The sequence below is a fragment of the Pyxicephalus adspersus genome, chromosome 4 (assembly GCF_032062135.1).
Source record: "Pyxicephalus adspersus chromosome 4, UCB_Pads_2.0, whole genome shotgun sequence".
NCBI lineage: Eukaryota > Metazoa > Chordata > Amphibia > Anura > Pyxicephalidae > Pyxicephalus > Pyxicephalus adspersus.
This window is the reverse complement of record NC_092861.1, coordinates 101,926,510-101,939,120: the sequence shown is the minus strand read 5'-3', so window position 1 is coordinate 101,939,120 and position 12,611 is coordinate 101,926,510. Positions and strand designations below refer to the sequence as shown.

The 12,611-nt window shown below is 39.0% G+C and overlaps 1 protein-coding gene across 2 annotated transcripts in view; it reads right to left on the bottom strand.

Moving 5' to 3' along the window:
• HEATR1 (HEAT repeat containing 1) overlaps window positions 1–12,611 on the bottom strand; it is a 147,183-nt gene that overhangs the window by 59,956 nt on the left and 74,616 nt on the right. For both annotated transcript variants that reach the window (XM_072409179.1, XM_072409180.1), the window contains exons 31-35: window positions 10,879–11,005; window positions 10,168–10,334; window positions 5,744–5,790; window positions 5,091–5,214; window positions 1,749–1,889 (exon numbers count right to left, since the gene is read on the bottom strand). In XM_072409179.1, the coding sequence (XP_072265280.1) occupies window positions 1,749–1,889; window positions 5,091–5,214; window positions 5,744–5,790; window positions 10,168–10,334; window positions 10,879–11,005 (606 nt within the window). The remainder of the gene's footprint in view (window positions 1–1,748; window positions 1,890–5,090; window positions 5,215–5,743; window positions 5,791–10,167; window positions 10,335–10,878; window positions 11,006–12,611) is intronic.

Here is a 12,611-nt window from a genome sequence, read left to right as displayed (position 1 = left end):
TTTACATCTTTTGTTATGTTCTTTATAGGTTTCAAATGATGAAAGTGATCCTTCATTTTTATTTTTTTGGAATGCCCTTTTTTTGTTCCATATAGCTTTTTTAACATCAGCTTGCTTTTGTAGAGCAGACTTGAAACATTCCCATTTCTGTTCTGTGTACTTAGAGGACAATATTGTCTCCCAGTCCAAGTCACAGAGAGCTGCCCTTAATAATGAAAAATTTGCTCTCTTAAAATTAAATGTTTTTATCTTTCCTGTTTTTGCTTCCTGTTTACAGTTTACATTAAATGAAATCATATTATGGTTACTGCTACCCAGATTCTCTTTTATTTGCACATTTGTTATAAGCTCTGCATTTTTAGAAAGAACTAGGTCCAGCAGAGTATCATTTCTAATTTGGGCATCTATAGACTGTACCATAAAATTATCTTGTATTCATTCAATTCACCAATTTCCTCCTTTTTGCTGTTCCTGTAATGCCATTACTCCAGTCAATGTGAGGGTAGTTGAAATCTCCCATGATTAAAAAAATTCCACTTTTTGCCGCTTTTTCTATCGTCATATACTCCTACGCCATGCCCACGATTTGCGGCTTCATTAGGAGCCAAGTCTTAGGATGGGGAGGACGCACACAGGAAGGTATGGCACATACGGATATTGCTAAAAAACTTTACAACTCTCTTTGAATCTATGGATTCCTTAAAGATCTGAAAGTACCATGTAAGCCTTATTATAGGAAGCTTTTAACGCTATTTTGATAGTGGATACATGCCTAATTTTGAATGCTTGAGTAGAGTACAAGGAGTATACTTATGATAGTTTAAGGTGGATATCCCTTGTAAATGTGATATATTAAGAGTATTGAAATATATTTTTTTTATTTCTCTTTTACACCAGTTTCCCAACAGCACTTGAAGCAGTTAAATAGGGATGATACATGGTCAAATATTGGGAAAATGTTCTCTTCTCATTGAAGATATATCTGACCTACTATTTTTGGAGATCATGACTATATAATACACCATACCATTTAAGCTATATGTGTATGTAACATGGCTATTCTATAAATATTTATATATTGTTCTATGACTTTCGTTTTAGGTGTATCAAATATTCAATAGAAACCCGTTTGTGAATTCCCACTTTGTCTTGAGCCTCTTCTCCTTGTTGAGCTGGCATATACAATTGGGAAGAAATATTTATCTTTGGTGTTACTATCACCTGTATTATTGTCCGTGACTATTCATGGATGTAACAAATGTTGAAACATTGGATCCTATTTTGGTTGAATATATCCTTTACTATGTTGTATTTTTTATTTGTAGGTCTCCCAATGTTACCATCCTGAAGAAGTGGTTTTTCATAGAAATCGTGAAATCTACTTATATTTAAAACATAAGGATACCAGTTATGTGGATGTTGGAATTGCATTGTCCTATGTATAGACAAATGCAAAAACCTGTTTTTACTGTTTGGTTTTAAAATATGAGAATAAAGACAAATGAATGATTTTATTTATGTGCCTTTAAAGTCCTTTTTTTCTGTACATACACTCCTTTATTGCATTTTATATGTGTATTTGCTTGATATTAATTAAGCTTGTTTTGTTGTAAGTTCTTCTCTAAAAGCAAATGACTAAAACCTAGTTTGTACCAAAGAAACAAAGTTTTTAAACAAAAACAAAACAAACAAAGTTCTAAAGTATTCAAGTTTAGTGTGTTTTCTGTAAGTAAGTAAATCCTCCTTACCTGTTCTTCCTGCCACTGTGTTTGGTGTTGTAATTTGTTGTTCAGTATATCCAAGGCTTTACGTCTCACAGATGACAGCTGATTAGACAGGAGACCACGTAATACTGGGATAAAAATTTCTGTAGGCAGTAAAGAATTAACCTGTAAAAAGATTTTAAGCACATTTTAAGACACCCTATTGAAACCTTATACTACAGAACAGCACAATATTGCATTATCAGAAATGACCGAGGTAAAAAAAAAATTAGTTTTGAAAATCACCAGAAACCACAGTAAACTTTTCTAAATCAGTTTTTCAGTTTCAGTTTTTTTTCTAACACACAAAATTCTATTATAGTTACCATTGTACGTGCATGTATTTTGTACTAAAACGTAAGCACCATTGAACTAAATGTTAATACATCTTCAGTGTGAAGTAAAATAAGGCACATTGCTCGGATTGTTGCGCTACAGCATCCAGCAGTAGGCAGCCATCATACTTTCATTCCAGAAACCTTGGTAGTGGTGCTCCATTAACCGAATGTCCTGGTGAAAAAGTTCATCTTGTTCGTCACTCATCATACTAAGATTTTCCTAGGAATAATTCTAGATGTGAGTGCAAGAAATGTGGTTTTAATGACATGCGACAACCCAGTTTCTGGAATGAATCAAGCAGATTCTGAACTTTTTTCTTGTATGCAGGAGACTTATGGTTGCCCAGGAAATTTTCACACAGCCACTTGAATGCATCCCAAGCTTCTAGCTCAGCTGCTGAGAGAGATTGTTTGAAATCATCACCCTGCAAAAACAGACGATCTGTTGCCTGTGGCATAAACAGTGCTTATGTTTGGAAACTTATCAACAAGGTACTGAAAACGCATGGAGTTTGATTTACCAATGGCCTTTACAAGGTTCTTCATCAAGCCTAACATGATATGGAGAGGTGGCAGAAATACTTTATGCGGATCAACCAGAGGCAGAAACTTGACACTGCTTGTTCCAGGTTTATAGGTATCTCTTGGTAGCCAATCAAGCTTGACATATTGGTCTACCCGTAGATCGGCTGTCCCACAGGCATAGGAAACAGCAATATTTTGTGAATCCTCCTTGCATTTCCATCAGCAAACCAATGACCTTTAGATCCCCACAGATGTTCCACTGGTGTGTTTTATACTGGATTGCTTCAAGAAATAACTTGTTGTCATAGGGCTCCTTTAGGTTAACAGAAAGGGCAATCGGTAAACTTGGTTTAGAATTATCATTATGCAGTTAAGACTGCTTTCAAGATTCTTTTAGAGGATGGAACATGCTCGTGGACAAACTGTTTAAGAGTGCATTTATATCATGACAGTAGCACAGTGAGCCATCACTAGTGAAGAACGTTGTCAAGTTATGATTTCATTTTCTGTAGTGAGTTACAGTTACACCTATTGCAAGCAAGTACTTCTGTTTAAGGCTTGAAGCAGGATGTTCTGCTTTGTCTTTGGAGAGATTTAGATCACGAACGAGATCATTCAGCTCTGCTTGTGTACAGGTCTTAGGTTCTGAATCTTCATCGGCCAAGTAGTCAGGATCAGAAGATTTGGGGTCGTAACTGGCTGCAACTGCAGCAAATTCCTCATCACCTTCTACAGAAGCAAGTCCATCATGTGGCGGTACTGGAACTGGCAACTGGCAAACGGCCTAATTGCAGAATCGAGGCTGGGATCTACAATTGTGTGCTTAGTTTAACCTGAGAATCCACTTTTTTTGATGCGGCAAAAAAAGCAGTCGATTGCGGTTCTCTCCACACCTTCAGGATTGCAAATGATGAAGTTGCTGATTCAGCCAGTCATGCAGTCCGTTGGAACAACTGGTACACATGGTATGTGGAGCCCAAGAATTATCCTGGTCACCAAATGGACAGCCGAAATAGAAGTTGTATAAGTTCTGTGGTAATTTGACGACGTTGTGCTTTCGTCGTGAATGAACCACACACGTAACTGGATCATTATGGCAAATTCTAGACATGATGACAAATGAAATCAATTGCAGTTAGTGCGGTCTGCAACCTTAAAAAAAGAAAACTGTCATTAAATGTTGTAATAAGTTAAGGCTAATTATAACAAATTTCACACAATATACAATTAGCTGCATCACAAATTAGAGGTGCTAGAGAAAAACTGAACAGAGATTTGAAATCCGCATCAAAAATACTACATGGTCCACATAAAATTATATCTGATAAAAATTATATGTTGACCTGTGTTATTATAATATTATACCGTATTTATCCAGCACCAACATATTACGCAGCGCTGTACATTAAAATAGGAGTTGCAATTGACAGACTGATACAGACATTGATAGAGGAGGAGCAGAGGACCCTACCCAGAAAAGCTTACAATCTAAGAGTTGGGGGAAGTATCACACAATAGGAGGGGGGCAAGTAGAAAGTAGGAGCAAGCCAAATTGGACGAGAAAGACCAATCCTGACAATCAAGGCAGCTCTAGAAAAATCTTGGAGCCTTGTATAAACCATGGTTATGAGTGGGGAAGTCATTAGTAGGTCATTGGAAGAACAAAGGGAGCAGAGCCTGGGGAGGAAAGCCAAGTTTCAGTGAGAGCAAGGAATTTCATAGATATAGAGGATAAGTTTGTGGATAGAGGTTAGTTTATTGCCAACAGATCTGGCATTCCATAGGGGGTTACAATTTTTGAGTTGGGTGAATGGGAATGAGGTTAGGAGGAGAGAGTATCTTAGCTAGGAAAGAGGTTGTGAGGAGGGGGCCAGGGTTGGGTGAGATGTCACCAGCAAATAGCAGTAGAGAAAAAAGGTACAACAGTACAGACAGAGAACAGGAGAGTGAATGAGCAGGCAGATAAAACGTTACTAGACTGGGGAGCAGTGAAAAGGAATAGAACTGGCAAAGAGTATAGGGTGAATGATACACAATAACAAACAATGGTAAATCACAGGAATACAAAAAAAAAATTTGGCAAACTGAAGTCCATGTGAGCAGCTGTAGTATTGGCTGCATTGGAACTTGTAAGCTTGTGGAGTTCTAGTTGTGGAAAAGTATGAATCAAAGGCAGAGAGGTGGCTTGGTGAAAAGGCAGTTCAGGTTGGTAGCAGCAGGATTCATTCCAAAGGCTTGAGATGGGAATTGCAGATTGTAGTGATGCTTCCAATCCTGTTCCAATTCCCTGAATTAATTCCCATTGCATTAATAATTTAAGCACTTGTAATTTGGCCATGTGACTGTGCCTGATGTTTAAATAGATGTGCTTTGATGTGCTAGAATTTGGGAGATCAGTTGAACCTGGGTAAGGGAGAGATTAGCAGGTAAATAAATATCAATAGCAGAAAGAAGGTAGGCTTACCTTGTCTAGACACTCATAAGTCTTGTTAAGAAGCACTCGCCAGAACTTTGCTGTAGGTTTGTCTGCATTTGCTTCCACTGAATGTGTTACTAAATTGATGTAGCAAAGGACTTCTTCCAATAACCTATCAAAAAAATTAATTACACATTACAAATCTAGGACCTTTAACCCATCAGCAACACTGAATTAATCAGTGTTAGAGATAAGATAGCTCACCAGAACTGGGATGTGCATAGGATTGCCCAGATCACCGCAAGCTGCTTTAGAGGTTAGTGAAGACAGAAAAAGCAAAGGAACTGATATTTTTATAATATTATTTTAAAATGTTATGATATTTTAATAATTTTATTTACGCAAAAGACAGGAAAAGCAGCACCATAATACACATCAATGCCTATTCAAGCACAGCTAGGATCACCATCACCAAGGTTACCATCTATTGGGTCTGTGCAGTACAGATTTTTTGGTTTCTCTGCGCGTTTCACATTGCTGAAGAAAAACATTTTGAGCATGCACAAGTTTTAGCAATTTATAGCTGTAGCTAGTTCAGGTAGACAGTAGAAGCTACAAAAAGTCTGTTTCAAGATTTGTAAAGACTGCTTGACTCTACTATAGGCTGATTGTCCTTGGTTAACAGTCATGCAGTCCATTACCTTTGCTCCAAGCTTCTCAAGTCTTCGGCAGCTTCACATTTCACAATCTAGAGAAAAAAAAAATTTCAATTGCCTGATTACAGTAATGTATCTGGTAAATTAGCATGTTAAATAAAATTAAATACAAACAAGGTATTAAAAAAATACATTGCGGGGTAAGCCCTGCTTTTCTCCTTTTGCACAGTCTATGAAAATTTTTTGGGGAATTTATTTCTAATACTGTTACCACTATCATGTTTTATATTCAGGTTACATAGGTATTTACACAATTAAAATAACCTATGTAACAACTACCTTACATAAGCACATGTCATATATTAGTATGTACAAAAAAATTTTGGTTATTTTATAATGATTGGTTATTTTTGTCAAAAATGTTCCCCTACATATTTCCTTAAATGTTCCTCTTACTATCAGGAATATTTAGAAAATTTGGGCCCAATTGTGATGTCTTTCATCCTCCTCCTTCCTTTCCAGTTTTTCCGGGCTCCTAAGATGTCTGGTGAATCGGGTCGGGGTTGATCGTGTTACTTGTACACATGATGCGTATTTGCATGTGGATCCTGGCTGCCCACTGACTAGCTGGTTGCCATAACTACACATGCGCAAACCAGATTCCCGATTGCGCATGCGTTGGATATGTCACTTGACAGCTAGGGGGCTTTTTAACATGCAGCTATATCCTGCAAGGAGTCAGTAACGATTTGGCAGCACAGGAATGAACATGGCAGGCTTAACCAGGTAATTAACCCAACGATATGCCTCTATTGAATGATTACATGTACTGATGGACTTAAGATTTACCAATTTTGAAGTGTATCAAACATCCAGATGAAGCAGTTCTTGCTTCAAAATGTGTCGATTATTGACCCCCTCACAATTTATTGTTACTATTTGTGAAAATGCATGCCTCTACAATCAGAGACTGCACAATTTTAACTTGCATGGGATTTGTGCAAGGAGGAAACCTTTTCTCTGTAAGAGAAACATCAAGGCCAGACTGAGGTTTGCCAGAGAGAACTTAAACAAAAACCTGGGCTTATAGAATAATGTTTGGTCAGAGGAGTGTAAAATTGATTTATTTGGACACCAGAACAGAGGACATGTTTGTACGTGGAATTGTCATGGTTTGGGGATGTTTTGCTGTAACAGGACTTGGCCAGCTGAACATCATAGAATCCACCATGAAGTCTACTGTGCATCAGAGTATGCTAAAGGAACATGTGAGACCATCTCTAAAAAAGTAAAGCTGAAGCGAAACACAACTGACTCAAAACCAGTAAATCCACCAAGGACTGTCTAAAAATTAGGATATGGAGAGTCCTAGAGTGGCAGGGCCAAAGCTTAGATCTAAATTCCTTTAAGAATCTATGGGATGACCTGAAATGGGCTGTACATGCAAGAAACCCCTCAAACATTTCACATCTGAAACAATTCTGCATTGAGGAGTGGGGAAAACTTTCCTCAGACTGATGTCAGAGACTGGTAGATGACTACAAGACGCGTCTCACTGCAGTTATTTCATCCAAAGAGGTTAACCCTAGCTAATAGGGGGTAGGGTTTCCTCAGTTAAAATAGACACTTTTGTTGTATACACATCTTTTGTTTAATGAGTATACCTAGGTTCATTTTTGTTGTTCACCTGCAATTAAATCACTTTCTTTTCCATAAATAAATAAAAACAAGATTAAACCGATATGTGAATATTTCCTAATAAAGAACTGAATATTTAATGGTGTCCCCTAATTTGTTTACATGGCTGTATGTATGCAGACTTACCACCACCTTATGTATGAACATACTTGTGAAATCATTTAAGGTCTATCTATATATAGACCTTATAGCTAAAATCTGCTATATATATCAAAATTCAGCTATGTATTTGATGCAATATCTACAGGCTTATATCTGTGCAGGTTATGATGTTAAAGTAGATACATTAACTTAATATGCAATTACATCTCATACCTGTAACCTTGACCACAACCTTTTCTCAAACGACCAAAGTTCCTAACCCCCGCTATCTCTAAAATAACATCACAAGATAATGCTACCACTCACTTCAACCACACTCTTTCTTTGGCCCTGGATAAAGTTGCCCCTGCCACCTTCTGCTACCCCCCTCCTGTTAACCACCGATCTGGGCACAACAATCACACCAAACATCTACAAAAAAGACTGTTGATGCAGCTGAGAGCAAGTGGAGGAAATCTGGCCTCAACGCTGACTTCATGGACTACAAAGCCAAGCTACAAAACCTTAACACTAAACTCACTGTCGCCAAGCAAATCTATTTTCCACTCATATCATATGCTATTAAGCTTCCAATCCTCGCAGCCTCTTCTTAACAATTGACTCCCTCCTAAACCCCACACCTGTTCCCCCCACAACTACTATCTCAGCACAAGACATAACCACCTACTTCAGAGATAAAATTGTCGAAATCAGACATGATGTCTCTGCTCATTGTGCCACTCTAACAATACCCACCCCTACCACCTGTAAATCAATATTAACCTCCCTCAGCCCTGTTACTGTAGATGAAGTCTCCTCCCATCATTCCATCTACTACCTGTCCGCTTGACCCAATTTCCATCTACTCTCTGCCTAGTCCTCCACCCTGGCCCCCCCACTAAACCTACTATTCAACCTTTCCCCTTCTACTGGTATCTTCCCCTCCCCTTTAAACATGCCATTATTCTCCTTGTGCTGAAGAAATCCTCACTAGTCCCCTCCCTACCTTCTAGCTACCGTCCTAACTGCCTTTTCCCACGTTTCCAAAGTTCTTGAATGCCTTGTCTATAAAAGACTCACCGATTGCCTGAACACCAACTCTCTCCTTTACCTGCTCCAGTCTGGCTTTTGAGCTGCCCATTCCACTGAAACAACCCTCACACTGAAACACTCTGAAACTAAAGTGGCCAATGACTTCCTCAGAGCTAAGTCCTCAGGGAATTTTTACCCTCCTCCTCTTAGATCTCTGCTTTTGACACTGTTGACCACCCCTTCAAATCCAAATAATGATCTCTATTGGTTTTAGTGACACTGCTCTCTCTAGGTTTGCTGCCTACCTGTCTGACCTCTCCTTCCATGTTTCTGTCAATAGTAACTCCTCCTCTTACACTCCCCTCCTTGTTGGTGTTCCCAAAGTCCTTGAACTGATTTTCTTTTCTCTGTACACCTCCTCTCTCTTTCTGAAACTCAACCTGGAAAAAACTGAACTCATCATCTGTCCGTCGCCGCCCCCCTCCCCGACATATTTCTAACTGTTATTAAACACTCGTATTTGTCCCTCCCCTCAGGCACATTGTCTTGGCATCACCTTCGATACTGCCCTCTCCTTACCCCCATATTAAGAACCTTTCCAGGTCCGGTCACTTTCACCTGTGCAACATTTCCAAAATCCACCCCTACCTGTTCCCAGAGACCACCAAAGTCCTTGTACGAGGGGGTGCCAAGAAGTTCCTGCCTTTGCCCCATTCCAGGTGAAATAGAAAAATGACTGTGGGGGCATATGACAGCCAAATATCTTAGTATGTAACTGTGCAAATATCAGGTCTTCGTGATTCTTAAAACTGGTTTTTCTTTTAGTGAGAAGCTGTGATGGCAGAGGCACAAGCAGGTTTCACATCGTTGGAGTTACGGGCAGTCATGAAGTTTTTGTTTCTCTAGGGAAAGTCAGCAAAAGACATTCACACTGAGATGTCACAAACACTGGGGGAGAAGTGTCCTTCCGACAGCACTTTCAAAACCTGGATATCTCATTTCAGGTTTTCAAGACTGGGCATTACGCCATTGAAGATGAGCCCCGCAGTGGGCGCCCCCCAACCTCAACTGACCCGGCAACCTGCGATGCTGTCCATGAGCTGAATTTTAAAGATCAGCGAATATCCGCAAAAAAGATAGCCCAGATACTTAACATCTCATGGGAGCATGTTGGGTTTGTTATCACCACTATCCTAGACATGTGCAAGCTTTCAGCGAAGTGGGTGCCGAAATGTTTGAACAATGATCAGAAGAAGGAATGAGTTAAAGCATCCAAAGCCGTTTTGGCCCATTTTGAAGCTGCACAGGACTTTTTGGCTAGGTTATTGACTGACTGGTATATGGAGATGAAACTTGGCTCCACATCTATGATCCTGAAACCAAGAAACAGTCAAAGGAATGGCGCCACAGCGGATTTGCGGTGACTCAACGTGTATATAGTTTAGCAAGCAGACCTAACAGCTGTTTCTGCAGAACAGTGCCAGCAAAACATCAGTGGACAAACCGTGTAATGCAGTCCTTGTATTTAAAATGTGATCTGAAATTAATGCCCGAAAACTGAAAGAACCAGATTATTTATGGACGGATTTTTGATTATTAACCTGTATTGACATTTGAATCTTTCAAGCAACTAGAATTTCAAAGTACAGTTAAATTACCTTGCTGATAAAGCCGTGATGAGCCAAGAGTTGTGTAATGAAGGAAACAGATAAGAACCTAAAGTGGCGAAGCTGCTTGGCTGGATAAATATCCAAATTGAAAAGCTCAATATCTTGCTTCTGAGGTTTTTGCTCATGTGTCTTTTCTTTTATCTGTTGAGGCAAGTCTGAAAAGGAAATAACTTATGAACACCTTAATGTAGCTTTGGGTGTAGTCTGTTTAAAAAGGAAGTTGTTAGTAGTAATATGGCCTACAATAAAGTAGACACAGCTTTTAGTAAGAATTAGAAAAAAATGGAGAACACCGCTATAACACACGATACCAGCTGCACCCTAAATAGTTAACATTACCATTTATAGCTCCAGCTACTGTATATACTGTAGTAATATAGAGATTTTACCACATTTCTGAAACCTCACAGAATATATAAATATCTCTAAATATATCCATCCATCCATCCATCCATATCTATCAATGCAGAGAGTGCTCCAGGAAAGAATCCATATAGTAATTTCAACAGAGGTACAGGAAGTGGTATCTTATTCTAAAATTAGTATGAAAAACTAAACAAATAAAAAACAATACTGCACCATTTTCCTGAAAAATGGTCGAATCTAATTTTGCCATGCTAGGGTTTTTTTTGTAGGCATGTTAATTGTACCAGAACAGTGTAAGAGAAACTAGAATGTCTTCTTTTTTTTTATCATTACCTTCATTATTTTCTGGCAACTTTGCAAGAAATTTCACCAGTTTTATCAAGCTTTCTAGTTGATTATACACACTGAATTCACAGCAGACTGTTATCCAAAAAGCAGTATCTCGCTCCAACATAATATCCTGTTGGCAAAGTAGAAGCAGTGTTTAGAACTTTAATCAATATGTAAAAAGGCATGACGTTAGTTATTATTTAAAGACTGAAGCAAATGTTACTCTAGCGAGATCAAGTAAAAACAGAGAGTCAGTTAAAAGATACCTTTGTGACTTGATAGTAATAAATGTTTTTTTTATAACTGTATTCTTTTTTCCACACCCTTCAATTGAAGACACAGATATCCTCTAGAGCAGTGGTCGCCAACCTTTTTGGTCCCGTGGACCACTAAAATCACCAGCTCCTGACTGGGCATGCGCAGGGAGCTGTGTGTCACCTAAAGGTGGAGAAACCTCCCTCATAGTGACGCCATAAACCCAGATCTGAGCCTGGGATGGGAGAGTGGGCGGGTTGTGTCCAGGGACACAGCCCGCCTAGTCCCGAGCCAGGGATCTCTACGGGGGACATGGTCCGCGGCTCTGGCCGGTGCGACCCCTCAGTGTGGTGCTTCTTTTGATCCCGCTCGGGGGTGCACCGGCCAGAGCCGCGGGCCACTAAAATTTTCTCTCGGACTACCGGTTGGTGACCACTGCTCTAGAGCAATATGGCCTGTCTCTAGGAGTCTGGACTGGGCTATGCAGCAGCTCTTTTCTGTAGGCTACCCCCTTTTGTGTGCATAGAAATCAGCGTAAAATTGGCCAAAAGTGGAAGAATCTACATGATCATTAACATTATCATTATCATCATAACTGTTATCTCTGGTGACAAGCCTAAAAACAGAAAAAACACCATTTTTTGTATGTATCTAGACCAAACTTAGGATGCATACATTTGAGCAATAATTGTCGTTGGAAAGGATCACGATCCTTTCTAATGAAAAAACACTGCTCGATGCATGAACGAGCACTGTACATACAGCGCCATATTGCTCTATAGAGAGGGGAGGGGGAGAATGACGCTGCACTCTCCCCCTCATTTTCATTACAATAATTTGTTGTTTATGGTTCGTAGATCCAACAAGATGAATCCATGAACGAAAAGTGCTGTACGTATGTAGGATTCCCGTCTGATGTCAGTCCTGAGATGATTATCGAACGAGAATCATCTGAAGTGTGTACATAGCCTTAGTCTCACTGATAGATGGTTTTAACTGCCCTGTAAAGGCTCATCTGCGGTTTGCAAATGGCTTAAAGAGTTCAAGGCCTCTAATTTTCCTGTTGGAGCAAAATTTAACTATGCTTTATTGTTGTTTTTGCTTTCCCCTATGTGTCAACTCTGGGCTTAGGGTTTCTATACACAGGTTTTCATTTTTTTTTCCAAAAAAAGTTTAAAAGTTTTCCAAATATAAATTACAAACATTGGTAAAATAAACAACAAGGGAAAGGGAACATAGTATAAGGGGTCATTAAAAATAATTATAAATTCTTAACTGTCCAAACTAGCCTAGATTTCCATATTCAAATAAAACTCTAGAACTAATAACTATTCTTTGCTATCTATACAAAAGGTTTAATCAAAAGTTATTATACCAGAACCATTCTACTTTATATCTGAATTATCTTAAGTAACCAGGGGTGGGGTATTAAACATAAGGGAAACAAAGAAAAAAACATTTGAGGGAACCATGGGATAAAA